At 44.1% G+C, this 21,262-nt stretch overlaps 1 protein-coding gene across 1 annotated transcript in view; it reads left to right on the top strand.

The window, feature by feature from the left end:
* SLC6A1 (solute carrier family 6 member 1) overlaps positions 1 to 21,262 on the top strand; it is a 202,994-nt gene that overhangs the window by 146,092 nt on the left and 35,640 nt on the right. Inside the window, exons 6-10 of the mRNA XM_088472723.1 lie at positions 7,187 to 7,319; positions 10,820 to 10,954; positions 11,039 to 11,142; positions 12,852 to 12,976; positions 14,529 to 14,641. Of these exons, the coding sequence (XP_088328849.1) occupies positions 7,187 to 7,319; positions 10,820 to 10,954; positions 11,039 to 11,142; positions 12,852 to 12,976; positions 14,529 to 14,641 (610 nt within the window). The remainder of the gene's footprint in view (positions 1 to 7,186; positions 7,320 to 10,819; positions 10,955 to 11,038; positions 11,143 to 12,851; positions 12,977 to 14,528; positions 14,642 to 21,262) is intronic.

Here is a 21,262-nt window from a genome sequence, read left to right as displayed (position 1 = left end):
ATCGCCTGTTGGTAAATTTGAGAGATAAAAAGTGATTAAATCACCCGAGTTTTGGCGAGTTCTAGCAAGATTAATCTCATTGAAAATCTGGACCATCTCGAATCTTAGTAAATTTACCCCTTACAGTGTCATCTGTATAAGTTTAAATATTTTGGTAAAGGATCATGTTTAAACCTATATTGCTGACACAGGGCCTGATTCACTAAGGAATGCAACTGCGAATGCAGTAGCAATTATGCACATAGTTCAACGGCGATAGTATACTAATCCATTGCAATCTCTATGCCGATGCAGCACTACATAAGGGCGCCCATCTTACTTTACCCTCAACCCTAATGTTTAGCAAGACTGAAAAAACATTGGTACAATCAAGTACCATCGCTGCCTCATGCACACTTGCTCAAGCCCTGACCTTACTCAGAAATTGCTAACTTCCACACACACCATCGCAGTAGATTTATGCACGTCCCTGCAATGGTGTTAAAAGCACTAGCACACCTGCGTTTGGCCGATCACCCACAAACAGCACTTCCTGTCAATCACTCTGCGATGGGTCTGCGTAGTCATTTCGATCGTAGTCCCGATCGTAATGGCCAGTTTGCGCAAGTGCACTGCAATGCATACACATGCGCAGTACGCAACAATCAGCCGATTGCGTGCGTATTAGTAACGGCGATCCAAGCTGAATCAGGCCCACAGTTACAATGGAACATTAGTAACGTGTCGACCTAGAGTGCTCGACATCACATTGCTTACAAACTACGTCCCCATTTAATAACTAATCTCCTTAATTAAATACTCACAAAGGCAGTTTTCAGTTTACTAAATAATATTCTTTTTCTGCACAGATTAAACTTGTTGCTTTTGGGGGTGATTCAGCAGAGGACGGAATTGCAAAGCCGCACGCAAGCAGTTTTGCAATTGTGTTCTTGCTAAAATGCTAATTCAGCAGGAGGTGACTGACACATGCACTGAACGGGTCCTGCGCACGCATTCCCAATAATTGGAAATCAGCGATCAGCAGGGCACAGGCCCTTAGGCCCTCATTCAGAGCCGTACGCTCTGAGCAGAGCGCACGCTCTGAATGAGGGCCGGGCTCCATTTTCATGGAGCGTCCTCCTGGACGCTCGTATAGCTGTGGGTCACCACCCACAGGCTATACGAGCGTGCTTTGTGATGGCCGCGATGGTCGAGACCATCGCGACCATCGAAATTGCGAGCCGGAGCCTGCGGTTGAGGTTTTCAACCGCAAGCTCCGGAGTGATTTTGGCTCTATCAGAGCCAAAATCACTCCCACTGACATCACTAGTGATGTCAGTGGGCCGGCTTCTGACGGGAGGCGTTCCCGTGGGAACGCCCCCATCAGGGAGGCACGCCCCCGGCACGCCCACCAAAGGGGGCGTGCTGTCAATCAACATTGACAGCACACCCCCTTTGATCGGACACAACGAGCGAAGGACTTTCCTTCGCTCGTCGCGTCTGGCGCATGCGCACGACGGAGCTCCCTCCGTCGTGCGCATGCTCAGTGCATAACATCGACCCACTTGCGAGCGGACAGCCGCTCGCGAGTGGGTCTGAATCAGGCCCTTAGTCCACTGTTGATATAATATCAGGGAGACATAAGATACAAATGAATTTCGCAGGTTCTGTGGATGGATAATTTCAAGATTACACTTCAAGTCTACACTTCATCTGAGTTTATTTAGCCACAGAACCTGTGAAATTCATATGTGTCCCTGATATTATAACCATCATTATATATTACTCCCATACATACCACAGCAGATTTTCTACATGTGGAATTTACAATCATATTAACAGTACATAAATAGTCTTTTAAAAAGGTTTGCTATACATTTATACACTAATGCTGGGTACACACTTTGCATCAGCTCGTGTGCTCACACAATATATCTGTGAACAGATATATGGCCGGGATGTGTAGGCAGGGTAGGCAGGGGAGGCTCTATACTCCTGAGATTTGTTATAAAAATTATTAGAATAATACAAAGAATATATTTAGAACTTATAAACATCTTCTTTGTTTATTGAAATTATTTTTATAGTTAATACTCAGCAGCAACAGCTCAGCCTCACTTCTTAGTCAGACACTGCTTGCAGAGCTGGGGACGGAGCCACACCATGGGCAGTAAGCTGCACAGAAAGAGAGATAACAGAGGCATGCCTCTGAGTAAACACAGTGATGCAGGTAGGAGAATCAATGGACACTGAAGCTTAGTGTAGTGATGGGAGAGTTACAGTGAGTAGGAGGTGAGACAGGCTGTCAGCACTCAGACCCTTCTCCATGTGTGCCTCCCCAGCCTATGACCTCACCGCACGTCACTGCAGCACGGCAGATGCGAGATATCTTGCAGATTTTGCCGGTGTGTACAGGTGACTGACTGACCCATACATTATGCTGTCCGTAGGACCTGCCAACAATGACATCACAACTGGGCGAGCACATTTAAATACCCATCCAGTTGTGATGTCTGGTCATACATATCAAGCGGCTGATTGGTAAGTGTGTATATTTTATCAAATTGGTAGCTCGGTTGGCGGTGTGGTCAGTACCCCACATACTGTAAGACTCAATAACCACATTTTCTTAGATACAAGTATTGCATCCCAGTGACAATAATACATATATTAGGAAATATTGCATAGAGATGTGGCTCTTCATTTAATGTATGTTTTATCATTAAAATAATCTTCAGATTAGTTGGGCCTGCTGTGTCGGCTCGACCGACAGGGTGTGCCCCGAGGCAGTGTGCCCTATGTCTCAAACTAAGGGCCTGATTCAGAGCCGGACGCTCTGACCAGAGCGCTCGCTCTGAATCAGAGCCCTCCTACCTAAAAATGGAGCGGCCTCTTGGACGCTCGCATAGCTGTGGGTTACCACCCACAGCTATAGCGAGCGTCCATGATGATGGTCGCGATGGTGAAGACCATCGCGACCATCGGGCTTGGGCCGAGACCCTGCAGTAGGGTCTCGCTGCCGCAAGCCCAGGAGTGATTTTGGCTCTATCAGAGCCAAAATCACTCCCACTGACATCACTACTGATGTCAGTGGGGACGGACTCAGACGGTAGGCGTTCCCATGGGAACGCCTCCGTCTGGCAGCCACGCCCCCGGCATGCCCACCAAAGGGGGCGTGCTGTCACTCACCATCGACAGCACGCCCCCTTTGGTGCGAGACCCCGAGCAACGGATTCTCCGTCGCTCGCCGGGTCTCACGCATGCGCACGACGGAGCTCCCTCCATCGTGCACATGCGCATTAGGGCACCATTGACCCACTTGCGAGCGTCCTTCGCTCGCGAGCGGGTCTGAATTAGGCCCTAAGCTCCTGTGATACATGGATACGCCCCTTTTCTGAGTGTGTAAGCTCATATGCCTTGCTCAGAAATGGGTTGCCACTTATAACCCCAGTCCCAATGTTTTTGAACATGTTAGGCAGCATAATTGCTAAATTTCTGATACACAAGCACTGCTCTCCTCTGCTAACACTGCCAACAGCATTCACAGAATGAATCCATGGTCATGTGTCAGGTATTCAGGGATTGTACCACCTGCCTTATGCGAGAAAACAGCATTTAAGAGCAGAGTTGCCTAGGCTTATAACGTGGGTGGCATAGAGCAGTGTTTCCCGAACTCATTCCTCTGGGAGCAGTAACAGTGCGTAGTTTTCATTTTTCCTAATTAGTGCACAGGTGTAGTCATTACTGGCTGACACATTTTAAAAGATCCACAAGTGATACTAATTATTTCACTTGTGATTCTCTGAAGAGACATGGAAAACATGCACTGTTAGTGCTCCCTGAGGAATGAGTTTGGGAAACACTGGCATAGAGTGATGTTGTGTGGGGAGATGAAGAGAGAGTGGGGCTTCTTCAAAATGTTTTGCACCCTTAATTCCTATGTATGCCCTTGAATCTGATACAGGTCAATTTGCTGAAATTTGAGCAGTTCAGCTGCCGTGAAATCACTAGCCGTACTCCTATATTAAGTCTCTATAAACCAGAACAGTAGGTTCCTGAAAGACTGTTGTATATACTCTGCTGGTTCAAGATTGTGCAAGATAGAGAAACCCCCTCAAATACCTTATTACTCTGCTGCAGAGAGCTGTAATGAACATATTTAGTTGTCTATAAGGGTGTGATATGTATTACCGCTGGCCGCATGGCCAGCGGTTCAAATCCCGACAGCGGCTGCCCGACAAAGGAGGAAATCCTGATCCGCCTAAAGGTAAGTATAAAGTATAAACTAATCTAATTCTACCCCCTAACCCTAACCCTCCATCCATCCCATTACGGGCAGGAGTCGCCTGAACGGTGTGACTCTATCATACACCACTGCTGCTCCATATATCTCCTGCGAGCCCTTGGGTTAGGAATTTTAGTCACTGGACTTTATACATTGGGATGTGAGCGATTTGTGACATTGAATAGAATGAATTTTATTCCCTATCTTGGGCCTTCTTATAGCAACAAAAATTGCCATTTGCTGGACTGTGTTTATTGGCTACATGTTAGCCCTTGGGAACCATTGGATACTATCCATTTGCAACAACCATTCTATTTATTTGGTTGTTAGCATTATTTATGGCAACATTTTCTAATTATTTGTTATATGTGTGTATGTTATATTGAACTGCAGTTCACTATCGAATAAATTACAAAAAAATTTTATATAAACAAGGAGTCATATCACCAGTGCAGATATCTCAATTTTCTCTTTTTTCCACATTTTGAGGGTTAATGCAGAAGCCCCTCTGGTGTCAGCTGCAGGTTTTTATATTAAGACAGCAACTGAACAGATAGCGCACCTATTTGTTTTTCTTTTTTGTCTAGATTTGGAAGCCGGCGGTCGGTATTTAGACTGTCGGCTTCCAGACTACATCCCGTCTATAAATATTTCAGTTATTTTATGTATATTTCTTATATCAGTAACACTTTATATTGTATATGCAGCAACTTCAAATATAAACTTTACTTAGATTTAATAGATGTATTTTAGCATTGCGAACAAATATCAATTATGGCTGTTTTTGCCAATACAGTAATACATTAATGTAAAATAATATGTCAGCAGGAGTCCTCTCCAAAGTGCTATATCCACATGTGAGTTCAGGTGACAGATTTAATAGGCTTTTCTTCTTTCTACAGTCACATGGCTTCACTTTTTGTTATTTCTGACAGAATGAGTTCTTTTCATCTGTGAATTAGGGAGAGAGATCCTCTTAGTCCCTCAGCTGTACCCGTGTCTTTATCACTATTACTGTTATCACATGTTAACTGAAGGCTTCCTGCATGCACATGTCTCTCTACAAGTGGGTCATTCAATTTCCTCTCCCTGGTCCCTGCTGACCGTTTTATCCAAATAGCTGGTCCTGTGGCTGACTCAAATGTTACAAGTAGAGTTACGATATTGTTATCATGGTGAATCATATGCACCTAATCTGTAACAATGAACCTGTAATTGGTTATAATGTATTTTAAACAAAGAAATATGCTCTGTCGGGATCTGTCCATTCAGCAAGCAGTTGGAAGCAAATTTGAGAGATGAGGGCAAATGTAAAAGTTTAAAAATCATAATTATTGCAGGTGTTATAATAAATAAAACGTAATTATCTTAAGGATAGATATGGAGTTTACATAACTTGTAAGCTCAATTGGGCAGGGTAATCTTTACCTTCTATTTCATGGCATTTGTTTGTATTCATGTTCCCGCACCCTGTAAAATGTTGGCACTTTAAAAATATAAATAATATTTAATTATAAATGATTATTATTATTATTATTATTATTATTATTATTATTATTATTATATTTGAGTTTTTCATTTCCTTGATTCAAGCTGTAATTAATGACTTACAACTTGCTCAGTGTCATGTGATTACCATAATTACCTTTGCACCCACAGTCAAATGTCATATGTCAAAGTTATTGAGTGCTAAAAGAAATAACCTTTTCTACTACATATTCTTCCTAACAACTATTTATTCTTCTTCTGACCTTTACTTCAGTAGTCATGGACCCTAATACTCTTCCCAATCAACCTTACATCTTTCCTCAAAGACTGACAACTGGACTGTGGCGTACAGACCCGGGGCCTGATTCAGAGATGTACGCTAACCGATAGCATACATCTCCAATGTTTCTGGGTCAGCGCATACGCAGGATCCATTCTGCACATGTGCAGAATGGGTCCTGTGATCACGCTCACAGACCTCCCCAAGCAGCAGTATGTCAATCATTTGGGGGCAGAGCAGTGGTATCCCTCCCCGCGGTGTCACCTGGTGTGGGGAGAGATGATATGCGCGCGTCACCAAAAAGGGGGCGTGGTATCGTGGATATGGGCGTGGCCATGCAAGGAGGGGCATGACCTCGTGGGCGAACCCCCATGGCCCGTTATTACTGGGGGGCAGGGGGGGTGCGGACTGCCCTGTGTGCAGTGCCGGTTGGCTCCCTCACAGTTGTCAGGAGCCGAGTGCTGCACTTATTATACAGTGCAGCACCCAACTCCTGTCACTGAGGGGGAGTCTGCACCTTGGTATCACTCCTCGGCGTGTGACACCTGGGTGCGGCCCGCACCCCCTGCACCCTACTTGTGAGGCCACTGGGGCAGAGCGGGGGCGTGACCAGTCACCGTTCCCGGAAACAGGGGCATGTCGCCCCCATTTTCCAGGAGGGACGAGGTCAGAGTCTGCATCAGCATCAGATTCCTGGCCTCTCAAGTGACCACTACCTGACCAGGCTGCGGGAAGCTTCAGCTCCCGCAGCCTGCCTAAAGTGTGATGGTGATCCCAGGCTGCGACCTTGGTCATAGCGCTGGGATGGCAAATGCAGCAAGGAGGTGTCTGACACCTCCTGCTTCATTTGCATTTTAGATGGACGAAATTGCACACCCGCTTGTGTGTGGCTCTGCAATTCCATCCCTCTCAGAATCAGACCCCCAGTACCAGGATCTCAAATATTAAACATAGGTAGCAGCGATTGGGGGAAGGGGTGGATAATGTTTATAAACATTTTTTTTTCAGTTCTCATCTTTTATCCCTAGCACAATATAATAGAATTGTACAGTAACATTATCTACTACAAGTGGCTTCCAAAAGGTCCATTTCCTTTCTGTGACTTCAGTGTACAACTTGTAATGGCTAAATATACTTTTGTTCTTATTTGTCAGGCGTAACATGCACCAGATGACAGATGGTCTGGAGAAGCCAGGTCAAATCAGATGGCCGTTAGCCATTACCCTGGCTATTGCCTGGGTGCTGGTTTATTTCTGTATCTGGAAAGGAGTTGGTTGGACAGGAAAGGTAATGTCATGTAATGTGCATCTAAGAGAACTGTTTGTTTCCATTTTAAGTTCAATTAAATTTAATTTTAAGTTGGTTTGATAACCAAGAACAGTGTGCTTGAGAATGAGATGTACGTAGTCTTTCCATTGTTTTGAAACAAAAAACTATGTCACCCCATTATTTTCATCTATAAAAGCTACCACTTACATATTTCCCTTTCATGACAATTTCACTAAAAATATTTGTAACCTTATTACAGTATATCTCAATAATCATGAAACAACAGGATATTGGTTGCTAGGAAAATAAACAATTAAGGCTTGATCCTGAGTTGGATGCATATTGAACACAATTGGCGCTAAAAAAGACACCGAAAAATAGCAAATTTAAGATGCTGTATACATCCCAATTTACCAGTAGCATGCAGTATGTCTTTGGATTTGGTCAGTCGAGCTTCACATCACGGCCGAACTGGGACTACAGATGTGTCCTCATATGGTATTGCTGCAGTCGCACTAAACAGCCCCTCTCAGCAAGCCGGGTCCCATTCAGCTCTGCTAGCGCCAGGTGTCTTTTCTTGCTGAAAATGCATCTTAGTCACAAGGTGATGTACAAGGATGCACCAGGAGACTGCGCTGATAATTTTGATATGCAATACTTGTATATCTGTGTGCGGCTGAGTCTCTGAATCTATATACGGAGTGCTACAATCAGGGCCGGCCCTAGCCCAAATTTTTTGGTAAGCGAGTATATTTTTTGGCACCCCCCTATGCAGTGCCCCTTTTACAGTGCCACCGGTAGTGGTCCCCCCTGTGCAGTGCCCCTTGTGCCCCCAGTGGTCTTCCCCTTATATAGTGCCCCCAGTAGTAGTCCCCCTACGCAGTGCCCCCAGTAGTGGTACCCCCTATGCAGTGCCCCTTTTACAGTGCCCCCGGTAGTGGTCCCCCCTGTGCAGTACCCCTTGTGCCCACAGTAGTATTCCCCTTATATAGTGCCCCCAGTAGTAGTCCCCCTATGCAGAGCCCCCAGTAGTGGTACCCCCTATGCACTGGCTTTATATAGTGCCCCCAGTAGTGGTCCCCCCCTTGTATTACCTCTAGTAGTAGTCCCCCCTCTTGTAGTGCCTCCAGTAGTATTCCCCCCCTTGTAGTGCCCCCAGTAGTATTCCCCCCTGTAGTACCCCCAGTAGTATTCCCCCCCTGTACTGCCCCCAGTAGTATTCCCCCCCTGTAGTGCCCCCAGTAGTATTCCCCCCCTAGTAATCCCCCCCCTGTAGTGCCCCCCCCCTGTAGTGCCCCAGTAGTATTCCCCCCCCCTGTAGTGCCCCCAGTAGTATTCCCCCCCTGTAGTGCCCCCAGTAGTATTCCCCCCTAGTAATCCCCCCTGTAGTGGCCCCCCCTGTAGTGCCCCCAGTAGTAATCTCCCCTTGTAGTGCCCCCTGTAGTAGCCCCCCCCTGTAGTGCTCCCAGTAGTAGCCCCCCCTTGTAGTGACCCAGTAATACCCCCCCTGTAGTGCTCCCAGTAATAGCCCCCCCCTTGTGGTGCCCCCAGTAGTAGTCCTCCCCCCTTGTGGTGCCCAGAGTAGTAATCCCCCCTTGTGGTGCCCCCCAGTAGTAATCCCCCCTTGTGGTGCCCCCAGTAGTAATCCACCTTCCCTCCCCCCCGCAGTAGAGACGTAATAAAAATAATGAAAAAAACCACTTACCTGAAACCCGCTCCTGCTCCTGGTCCCACCGCCGATATCAGCTCCTCCGCCGCCGCTTTGCATTATGGGAGTGACGTCACATCATGACGTCACTCCCATTACCTACTGCGGGAGCCGGAAGATGTCCGGCTCTGGCAGTGGGGGCAGCAGCCAATGAGAGTTTGTCTGACTCTCATCAGCTGCTAAAGCAAACACACAGCTGCCGTAGCCGGCGACTGTGTGTTTGTGCTGTGTTGCGCTGATCGAACTCCGTCAGGTCAGCGCTACACACGCGGTGCAGCTGTGTCACAGAGACACAGTCTGCCCGCGGCCCGCATGGTACGCAGCTGAAGCGCCCTTCACTATGTGGCGCCTTACGCAGCTGCGTACCATGCGTAACGGGAGAACCGGCCCTGGCTACAATGCAGTGGCCATGGTTTTTTCCTTCCCAAGGTCCGTTGTGCTTCGTATACTTACCCCTCCTACTTCCTAATATATATTCTTATAATACAAATATAATTAAATTAAAACAACATAGAAGTTACATCATTCTCTGTTTTAAAATACACATATCACAGATCACCCTACAGGGGATTCAGACTCTAAACCACATGTCACAGTCAGACATTTAAATGTTTTGTAGTACCGTATGTGCTTGTATCATTGTAAAGATAATCTTCTAATCTTCACTGACTTAATCCTGTTTATTATAATACACAGCACTCCGTCCTTGCTATTATGTTAATACAGCTGGAGGCGTCATGCCTCCTGCATGCATTAATGATCTGAGCTGCATCCACGGATGCAGCAATGGATCATCTGTGTAACCCTTGGCTGGCTGAGTGACCATTGGGTCACACAGGCCAGCCATCGCAGATGACCAAAAGAGGTGAGGAAATCGCTGTCTGACTTTTCCCTCCCACCCAACGGCGGCAACACACCGAAAACGGAGGCTTTCGCCTCCCCCAAACTGCAGCAGTCTGTCAATCACTGACAGTCTGCTGTCGCTCTGCTTCCAAATACGCAGAACAGGTCCTGCGCACGCGCAGATTCCCGACTATCGGGAATCTGTGTTCAGCATTGCACTTGCATGCAAAGCTGAATCACCCCCTTAGTATAGTATTCTGTAGATCTGGAAGATGAAATACTCTACCTTCATTGGCTTCTCAAATGGGCTGTCATGTGGGGTGGTTCGAGCCGAGTTCTTCAGTGTGACATTCTCCTGCATCACCCGGCTCCTGTCATAGAAGAGTAACGACAGTGCAAACTGCCCGGTCTCCGGGGGCAGCCAAGCATCTCCGGAGTGATGTTATTGGGATCCCCCACAAGGCCACACCCCTTTCTTTAGACAACACCCCCTTTCGGCGGGTATTTGGAGTATCCAGAGTGCACACTGGGTGTCACCAGACCCAGTGACACCTCTGCTGGCAACAGCACCGGTTCTACAACACCAGCAAAAGATAGTGAAGTCTGCACATTCTGGGCCTAATTGTGAGTTGGACTTAAGTGCAAAAGCGGATGCACCCTGGGATAATTTGCAGACTACACCTGCACTGCTCCTTGCACCTTATTGGAGGATACGGGAGTGGACAATTTGCACTATACTGTACGTAGCCACTTCTCTCTGTCCGTGAAATGGGCATTTCTGGGCAGCAAAATACTAACAATGCAATAAATGTACCTCTTTTACATATGTTCCTTCTTTATTTTACTAAGTGGCCGGACAGAGATAAGCATCATAATAAACAGTAGTATAGAAGCTACAATAAATATTATTTACAAAAGCAAAATAAAGACAATTTATGTAACATACAGTATTTTTGTCTCTCCTCAGGTGGTCTATTTCTCGGCCACTTACCCGTACATCATGTTGGTTGTTTTATTTTTCCGTGGGGTGACACTGCCCGGAGCAGTAGAAGGAATTTTATTTTATATCACTCCAGACTTCAGCAAGCTATCTGATTCGGAGGTAAGGAGGAAATCCTATTGTGCTGTGTGTTTTCTCAGCTCTAATTCACAGTGATTGTAACAAAGGCTTTCGTTTTGGGTGCAGGTGTGGCTGGATGCTGCAACCCAAATCTTCTTCTCTTATGGCTTGGGACTTGGATCGTTAATTGCTCTTGGAAGTTACAACCCATTCCACAATAATGTTTACAGGCAAGTCAATAGTTATACAGTCATTAACTTTGGAACTCATCTACATAAGAATAACATAAATGTCTGGTATTTGTACTTTGATATCATAACTGTCCCTGAGACAGAACAAGATAAATACCTTCACATTACATACAAAGGTGCATTTGATGTTGCAGTTATTTGGCAGGATCCTCACATCATTACATACAGTAATGCTGCTTCTTCTACTATATTACAGTACCCTCAGTCTGTGGCTTGTTGCTTGTCTCAATTCCCCTTCTCACATTATTACACAGCTGCCCTCCATAACCTAACAACACAAGTAGACAGGTCACCACATCCAACAGGATAAGTAAAATAATTTCCTGCCATAATCTGTGCTTCTGTGAGCATTCTGATGACCTGATTGGCTACAGAGTTTTGCATCATTGCCCGCTTCAAACCTGGGGACAAGCAGATGAGCAAGAGAACAATATTTCATACAAATATGTGCCTTATACTAGAGATATGCGCGTATCTCAGTGGTTTGGTTTTGGTTCTAATTCATCATTGTGTTTTGGTTTTGGCAAAACCACCCTCAAGTGTTTTGGTTCAGATTTGGTTTTGGTTAGGTTTTGGATTCCTTAAAAATCGATTCAAAATTGATAAAAACAGCTAAAATCATGTGTAATTTGTACCCGTTTACATGCACTCCAAAACCCGAGTTCGTTTTTTAAATCTGAGTTCCGAACTGACAGCTGACCTGAGCCAGGACTTAGGGCCTCATTCAGAGGCGGTCGTAGGATGCAAGCAGTCGTTCAGAAACAGGGCGGCCGCTTGCATCCTGATCGTCCGCCTCCATGTCGGTCGTTAGGCTGTTGGTTAACACCCTCAGCTCTAACGACCGCTAAGGGAGATGGTCACGATGGTCAGGACCATCGCGACCATCGGGGCTTACGACGAGACCCTAGGGTAGGGTCTCATCAACCTTAAGCCCCAGGGAGCTTCCTGCTGTGTTTCAGCAGGAAGCTCCCCACTAACATCACTGATGATGTCAGTGGGGCCGCCCCCAAACGGCTAGCCTTCCGGCGGGAACGCCTCCGTTTGGGCAGGCACGCCCCCTACCCGCCCAGCAAACGAAGCGAACTGTCAATCAACATCGACAGCTCGCTCCGTCTGCTTCGAGCCAGCTAACGACGGATCACCCGTCGTTAGCGGGGGCTCGCGCATGTGCACGACGTAGCGGACTCCGTTGTGCGCATGCCCTGTGGACCAACATTGAGTCGGTTGTGAGCGCTCAGCGCTCGTGACCGACTCTGAATAAGGTCCTTAGTCCCACTCGGAATCCCAAAGTGATTGCGAACTGGAACTCAATTTGACTTGGAACCCCTAAGTTCGGGTGTGTTCGCATTTCTGGAAAATAGAAGCGCACATCTCCGCCTTATTCAAGCACACCATGAAAATGATTGGTTTGGCTTATAATCACACAAGTGCAAATACTGTATATCTTCATCACATCTAGTCATTTCCAAATGGTACGGGGCAGAGAGCAATATAGGAGAATGGAAACAAATGATCAGTATGTTGAAATGTTTACAGATATTCAGTATTATTCACAGCAAACCCTACAGTTTATTGCTTAACTGAAATGCAGATTAATAATCTACTGAGGTGTCATACAGTTTTCTGCATCACATTAATATACTTCACTGTATTGTGCTTGTAGTAAACCCCGATTTTCTATTTTCTAGAGACTCAATCATCGTCTGTTGCATTAATTCTGGCACAAGTATGTTTGCCGGTTTTGTCATCTTTTCTATTGTTGGATTCATGGCACATGTGACTAAAAGACCGATTGCACAAGTAGCAGCATCAGGTACAAATATTATTGTTGTTTTTGCAGGTGTAACATTTACTATGTTCTCTAGAGCTGAAGAGAGAAAATGCCACCGTAGGAATATGGGGTTATGGTTCTTTATTTAAGGAAATAAATAAACAGGCAGTCAAGTTTTGGAGAGGGTGATCATGATGCACTCGTACTGGATCCGATGCCCGAATAACATCTGTGATACCCTTCCATAGCAATCCTACACCACATTCTGGGGGAGATGTATCCAGCCTTGGAGAGAGATAAAGTAGAGAAGTTGCCCAAAGCAACCAATCAGCTGTAGCTGCCATCTATCTAGCACAGTCTATGAAATGACACTTTATCGCTCTCCAATATTTGATACATCTCCCCTTTTGTATTGTAGCTAACTGTGCCATGAACCTAGTGACAAATCTGAGTCCTTCCTACTTCCCGGGACGGGGCTATTTAGGAGTTATTGGATACTTTCCAAACTGTGGGATCATTGCACAATGATCCCTGATGTAAAAAACCCATATGTGTGGTAAACTGGCCATGCTGGCGCTCCCATAGTCACAATGGGGCCTATTCATCAACACTAAAATAACGTTTTTAAGAACATTTTCCTTAAATACCATTATTTTAGTATTCATGAAGTATCTTAACTCAGGAGATATCATTGATACTCCTGGTTAAGTCACCCTGCCTTAATTTCCACACTCCCAATATATTAGTACATTAGTATGGGGATATGGAAATTATGGTATTCATCAAATACCGAAAAATTACGTATTTTCGGAATTTGATGGAGTTACTCTCCGCCGCTCTGAGGTGGTGAATAGCAGGTGAGACTTACCTGCTTCCAGCTGGTGTAGTGAGGTCCCCCAACGTCTTCCTATGGCGCTCTGGTCTGTCCTCTGGCTCCGGTGGCTGCTCGGACACTGTGTTCTCCCAGCAGAACACAATAAAGTTTAGAAAAAAAACAAACTTTTTTTTTTCTAAACTGTACTGTGGTGTGCTGGGAGAACACATGTCAGAGCAGTCACCGGAGCCGGAGGTGCTGCAGCGGCCAGGTAAGTGCGGGACGGTGGGGGAGTTTGGAGGGGTGAGGGAGGCCCACAAAATTACCGCAGCTATACGTAGTGCTGCGCATGCGCTGGTTTTACGAATGTAACAGCGCATGCGCAGCACAGATTCCAGCTGCGGTAAGTTAGTGTAGAGAGGGAAAAATATCTATTTCCCGAAATGCTGTCATCGCAAAAATGACAGCTTTTCAGAATAAATAGTTATGGAGAGGAGGAATGATGAATTCCTCCGGTAATTAGGTAGAACTCCATGCGAGTTCTAAACCTAATTACCTCCAGGGAATTTTAAGTTATGATGAATAGGCCCCAATGAGAGAGAAAGAGTCAAGTAGCTTGATGTCTTTGTAGCATATTAGAGTCACACCAGGAACCCCAGTGCCCTGTGAGTACTGTTGACATTGTACACTGCACACACGCACACACATGTATACACACATACAACTATTTCTGTTTACCTAGCGAATAATGTAAGACCTCTTATTCTCCCTACATTACAGGACCAGGATTAGCATTCTTAGCGTATCCGGAAGCAGTGACACAACTACCTGTCTCACCTCTCTGGGCTATTCTATTCTTCTCCATGTTACTGATGCTTGGGATCGACAGCCAGGTAATTTATTATCAAAATGAGTAACATAAAATGACTTTATGACAAGTTTTCTTCACAATATTAAAATATGGCAGGAATTGGATATGTACATCTATGAAGAGGGACAAACGTTCTAGCTCACCTGTGTATAACTGCAGGTTCTTCTAGCTGTGTGAAACACAGAAATAATTTTGATAACTACACATTGTTACTGTAATACTAGCCTGAAGTCTAAAGCAGAATGGGCCACCGTTTTTTGCTCAACTATAAGGTCTGCTGAATCTGCCCACTCTATTAACTTCATATAAAGCCATTGGCGGGCAGGATGGACTGTTAACCATGGAGGAGTAGGAGATAGGAGGAAAAGAGGTTAACATCTGAATAGTAATCATTTATGGAACAAATAACAAATATATTATGTACCAAATAGAATTTTACGTATTATGCATATATTTAATTATCACAAATAGGCATTGTCATAGATAAAAAAATTTAATATGTAATGTCAGTATTGTAGAAATAAGTGATGTAATTTATTGGTGATTAATAATAATAGTGGTAATTACTACTAATATGATGGTAATACATGCAAAAACTCTGGTATAAATAGTTAGTTTAATCTAATATTACCGTTTATAATTAGTTAGTTCTGATGTCATCACTTCAGTATTCTCTAGGCCGGCTACAGAACAGAATGATGTGCAACCGGCCGATCCAATCGGCAACAGAACGCTGCATCGGCAAGTGCATACACACGCACGATACAGGGGTCAACGGCACGATGTAGGATGTCATGCTTTATTCAGCAGCCTGGCATCGTACACAATATCTTCTGGTCGGCTGTGCAGCACGGCCAACCAGAAGATATCACATGCGACTGCGGGAGCACGCAAATCGAGCATACACACTTAACGATATTTGTCATTACTAATTGCCATGAAATTACAAACTGGCCCGATATCGTTTAAGTGTGTACCCAGCCTGACAGAAACGTGTGTAATAAGGCTAATAGAAGTCACCATGACCTCTAAGTGACCTGTATTGAAAGCACTTTGTCTGAAGGATGCTTTGGTGACTTTTAATATCCTTATCATTTACAGTAGGGGTAACACATACCATATATTTTTCCCATAAATATAAGCAGTTACATAAAATGCAGAGTGATTATATTCAATTCAATGTATATTTATTTGATTATTATCACAAGGCTTCTGCAGATGTTGAACACAATGTAAAGGTTTCCTAATACATTTGCCTGCTGTTGTTTAAAATGACCATACAGTTTCCTAATATAAGAAGTAGGCGGGAGTCTTAGCTTTCTGTTTGATGAGTGCTCCAGTCATTTGCTGAATAGTTGTCAAGTCATATGAAGAATGTAGGTCACTATGCGCCTTAGGACTTGGAGAGATGATCAGTGAGAAAAATATAATTTATATAATAATGACTATAGCTTATATAATTATCTTGAAGCTTTGCTGAAACATGCAGTCTTTGTAAATGACTCATTAGTAAAATGAAACTGCATGGCAATGCTGGAATCTACGTGATGTATATACAAATATATGATTTTATTTTTGTTTATGAGAAGTCACATTTTGCCTGGTAGCAACTAAATATGACATTTCTTATTAATCATATCACTGATTGCACATGTTGTCCTTGGCATCTTGCAGTACTTGTCCAAATCAGTTTATATTTCTATTCACATTTCTGCATTCTAAGTACATGCAATTCACTGATTCATTTCCCATCTCCCCTGCATCACACCGTGTAAGAGAATGAATACAGGAATGTATATATTTCAGTCTCTTCTGACCCTACCACGGACATAATGTTATATAGGACGGTCCTATTTTTCATTATTTCCATATTAGGACTAGGAATGTGTGCAGACCCCCGTGTTTTGGTCTTGGATCTGTATCTCCTTTTTGTGAATTTGGTATTGGCATAACCGTCCTTGTGTGTTATGGTTTTGAATTTGGATATTGTTGAAGAAGGTGTTTGTGGTGAAGATGCCAGTTGCTTGGATCTAGCAGAGAGAAGGGAGCTAGCTGACGCTGGACTTGTTGTTATTACTTTTTTAGCCAGAGTTTCTGAATTTTGCAAACACTTTTGATGGATGCGCTGTAGAAGATGTAAAAGGGAGGAGGTTCCTAGATGGTTAGGGTCCCTACCTCTACTTACTCTTGTTGTCTGGATTTGGGAAGAAATTATTACAAACATAAGAAGTGGATTTTTTTGTTTTATGCCCAGGCATGAGAATGGGCTTTTCCTTATCATGGGCAAAACTGTTTCCACTGGGGCCTGATTTACACAAACAAAATACTCATCAACAACATCCTCATCATTAGCATCCTCATCATCAACATCCTTATTAGCGTTACCTACACAAATATCCTCCTCATCCTGGTGCACTGCCATGAAAGCATCATCAATTTCTATGTCAGTATGTTGACTTGTGCTGCTCATCCCCACATCTGCAGAGGACACACAAGATGTGGAAGGAGGCTCCTCTTTGAGTACGGTTTTGGAAAGGTCAGGGTCACACATGGCACCTGCCGACACACTTAGACTCTCCTCAGGGATATGTGACATTTCTGAGTGCACAGTTGGTTCCTGTGCCTTAATAATTGTAATTTCTTTGAAACGTCTACAGGGAGAAGGGCTAACATCATCATAAGAGGCAGAACCACCAGTCATAAATAAAGGCCAAGACCTAGGCCTTTCCTTGCCACTTCGTGTGGTGAAAGGCATATTGCCAATTTTATGTATTTCTGCAGCTAACTTTCCCTTTTCCTGTGTGACATGTATATTTAAGACATTCTCACTTTTCCATTATCTTAATATGCCCAATGGTTAAAGTCCTCTCGCTAAATGTCATAGGACTTGATTCTCCACATAAGAGATGCTTGGCCCTTTCCACTTTCCATCACCATAAGGCTAATAATGTGGCTCTCCAGGTGACGCCTTTCTCATCCTCAGCTCCCCCCATATTTAAGGATCTTAGATACCCCATATACTACACTGCTAATGGTCCACTCAAACATAATGGTGTTGCTATATTGTTTCATGTCAATACCCCATTCGTATTACATTGGAAGATAGAAGATGGGAATGGTAGGTTCCTCATTCTAATCGGAAAAATTGAGGAGACTCTTGTCACCGTGGTTTCTCTCTATGCCCCTAATTCCCGTCAGGTCCCCTTTTTACGATAAACTTTCGAGGAAAAATTTAAGGTTTGGCAAGGAGCACTTATTTTGCTGGGTGACTTTAATTTAGTTCTCAACCCCAAAATAGACAGATCCTCATCTCAGGGCCTTCCCTCCTCCCCTCATGACATAGGCCCCTCGTTGGCCTTTAAGAAATTACTAGCGGAGTACGATTTGTATGATGCCTGGCGCAATCATCTACCAGACAAGAGAGACTATACCTTTTTTCTTTAGTCCATAATAGCTATTCTAGAATAGATCTTGTCCTTTTAGATAAAAGAATCCTCTAAAAAGGTTAAAATCCTCCCGATCACTTGGTCTGACCATGCACCTGTTTTATGGATTTGGCATATAGGCCATCACTGGCCTCTTCCTGAGTACCAATTAAAAGATCCTGAGACTCTGAAGGCTCTTACTGATTCTCTTATGTTATATGTACAGACTAATTCTCCTATTGATACCTCTGTTTTCACACACTGGTGTGCCTTAAAAGCGGTCCTTCGTGGTACCTCCATCCAAAAGGGAGCTCAACTTAAGGCTCGCTCTCGTGAATTACAGATTGGTTTGGAATCTACCCTGCATCTTTGGAGTCCCAGAATCAGCTCCGCCCTACTAGAGTATTACGCAAACAACTTCAAGAGGTGCGATCACAGCTCCAAAAACTTTTTTGTCATGCATTCAAGTGGCTTTTACCTGTCTCCACCATAAATTTTATAAGGCTGGTAATAAAGCCTCTCGTCTTCTGGCATATAAGCTTTGTGGGCATCAGGCTCGCAATAGAATTAAATGTCTCCTAAACCCCTCGGGTTCGAAACGCCTTAATCCCCTTGATATTGCTAATCTATTTTCAGATTATTATGCAAAATTATATAATTTACGTGATGATCTCTCAATTCCCCAACCCTTGGCTAATTTTATCTCCTCCTTTTTAGATGATTTATCTTTTCCCTCTCTAGATGCGGATGGCCTGGCATCCCAGAATGCCCCCTGGTCTTTGGAGGAAATTCAGGAAGCAATTCAGAAATAGCCCAAGGGCAAGGCCCCCGGTCCTGACAGTTTTTCAAATTCTTTTTATTCTGTATTTACTGAAGCCCTTGCCCCGATTCTTCTAAATTTGTTTACAGAAGCTTCTGATATTGGTTCCTTTCCACCCGAAATGGTAGAAGCACAGATTGTCACCATTCCGAAATCTGGTAAAGACCCCTCTGAGTGTAAACACTATAGACCTATTGCGCTTCTCAACACAGATGTAAAAAATTTTGCTAAGTAGATAGCTAACCATTTGAATCCATTACTCCCACAATTGATACACCCTGACCAGGTGGGCTTTGTTAATGGACGTCAGGCTCCCGATTATTCCCGAAGGGTTCTAGATCTGGTTGAATGGGTGTCGTACAATAAATTACCATTCGTCCTCCTCTCTCTTGATGCTGAAAAGCCATTTGACCGGCTCCACTAGGACTACATGTGCCATGTTTTGTATAAATATGGATTCCAGGATGACATTCTCTGGTCCATTAATGCCCTTTATTCCGGCCCATCTGTTTGCAATTTTAGTAACGGGTTTCTTTCCTTACCTTTCTCAATCTCCAACGGCACCAGACAGGGGTGTCCCCTTTGCAAAATTAATATATGTGTTGGCCATAGAATCCCTTGCCCAAAAAAATCCTTCTATCATCTGAGTTTCCAGGGCTCTCCATTTATGGCACCTCTCACAAATTATGTCTGTTCGCAGATTATGTTTTGTTGTTTGTAACTGATCCGGAGATCTCATTGTTACCTCTCCACACTATTTTAGACAGCTACAGCACAGCTTCTTATTCAGTGGCAAACGCAAGATTTCTAGAGGGGGTTTCCAAATGCTTGATTTTAGAGTGAGTGTGGCCTGTCCATGAAGAGGGCATAATTAGCACTTATCCAGCTTTAATATGTTACATACAAAGTGTATTGTGTATCATAATCCCAGCATATACAGGACCAGCAATCACAGTAAACCATTAAATGTGGCAGTAGGGCCATCCTGCTAGAGCTGAATGATTTTATGTCAGATGTGGGCACAATTCCAGAGCATTGGAGCAAGTTTGGGAGTCTGGGGGAGTGGCAGAAGAACCTAGCACTGCCCTGGACATATATGTACTTATCGGTCTCCTTATGTACTGTATAGTGTATTATTATACAGTATTAATAATTAGCCCTATAGATGGTCTATAGCAGTGCACCCCTAACAGTGCATGTTTTCCACATTTTCTAGTTGGTGCACAGGTATATTTATAACTGGCTGACACATTTTAAAAGATCCACAGGTGGTGCTAATTATTTCATTTGTGATACTGAGAAGAACATGCAGCGCTAGTAACATTCTATTATATTACTATTTCTATTGTGGTCATGGTGTTGGCTGGGGAGGGGGGTTTCCAGGCAAATGGAAACACCCCCTGCTTTTGCCTATGTTATTATAAATTAAATGTTATGAAAACTGAAGCTTTACCCATTAATATTCCACCTTTTTTATTATGTTCCTTAAAGAGACGCTTTCCTTTTATTTGGAAGAATTCTTCTCTATCCTATCTGAGAATTTATATACCGACCTCTATTAATGCTGTCTTTAATGAAAATTATGTTCCCCTCCTGACTCAATTGTCTTCTTTAGCCACTGCCTAGATGAACCACGAGATTTCCTGGTTGGGTCGTATAGCGGCGTTCAAAATTATGTTGTTACCAAAATTTATGTATTTATTTTGTGCCATTCCGTATGCTATCCCATGTAAATTACTGCATCAGATGCGCCGTTTGATGATTTCTTATGTGTGGAGGGGTAAAGCCCCTAGAATGGCTTATAGTCGTATGGTTCGTTCTAAACCCCAGGGAGGCCTCAACCTCCTGATCTGACCAGATATCATGAGGCAGCCCTCCTCTCTCAAATATGCGATTGGTTTCTTCCCCCTTCTGTCAAACTTTGGGTAGACCTAGAACACGCTCTCCTCCGGTGATTTCCCCTTCCTGACCTTCTGTGGATGCCCCAACGACTTTGACCACGACTTCCCCTATTCCCTAAAGCAATCCTTGATATCTTAAAAGTTTGGGCTCTTAACCTCCCGGCTCATTTTGATTTTACCCTGCCCACTAGAACCATTTCCCTTCAGGCATTGGACAAAGTATTGCCCAGCCTTAATATGTCCTACTGGATGAGTCTGGGTATTGAGTCCCTAGAAGACTTTTTCTCTTCGTCCTCTATTTTATCATATATAGACCTTTGCGCTAAGTATCCATTAGGACCCTCAGCCTGGTTTTACTACCACCAACTTACATATTGGTATGCCCTGATGAATACAGGTTCCACGGTATTCCAAATCCCGCCAAACCAAATTCTGAGTAAACTCACTAAACCCTCCTCTCATGGAGCTATATCTTACTGGTATTCCCTATTGTCTCC

The sequence above is a fragment of the Taudactylus pleione genome, unplaced genomic scaffold (genome assembly GCF_031769625.1).
Source record: "Taudactylus pleione unplaced genomic scaffold, aTauple2 ptg000128l, whole genome shotgun sequence".
Classification (NCBI taxonomy): domain Eukaryota; kingdom Metazoa; phylum Chordata; class Amphibia; order Anura; family Myobatrachidae; genus Taudactylus; species Taudactylus pleione.
This window is presented reverse-complemented; position numbering and strand designations above follow the sequence as displayed.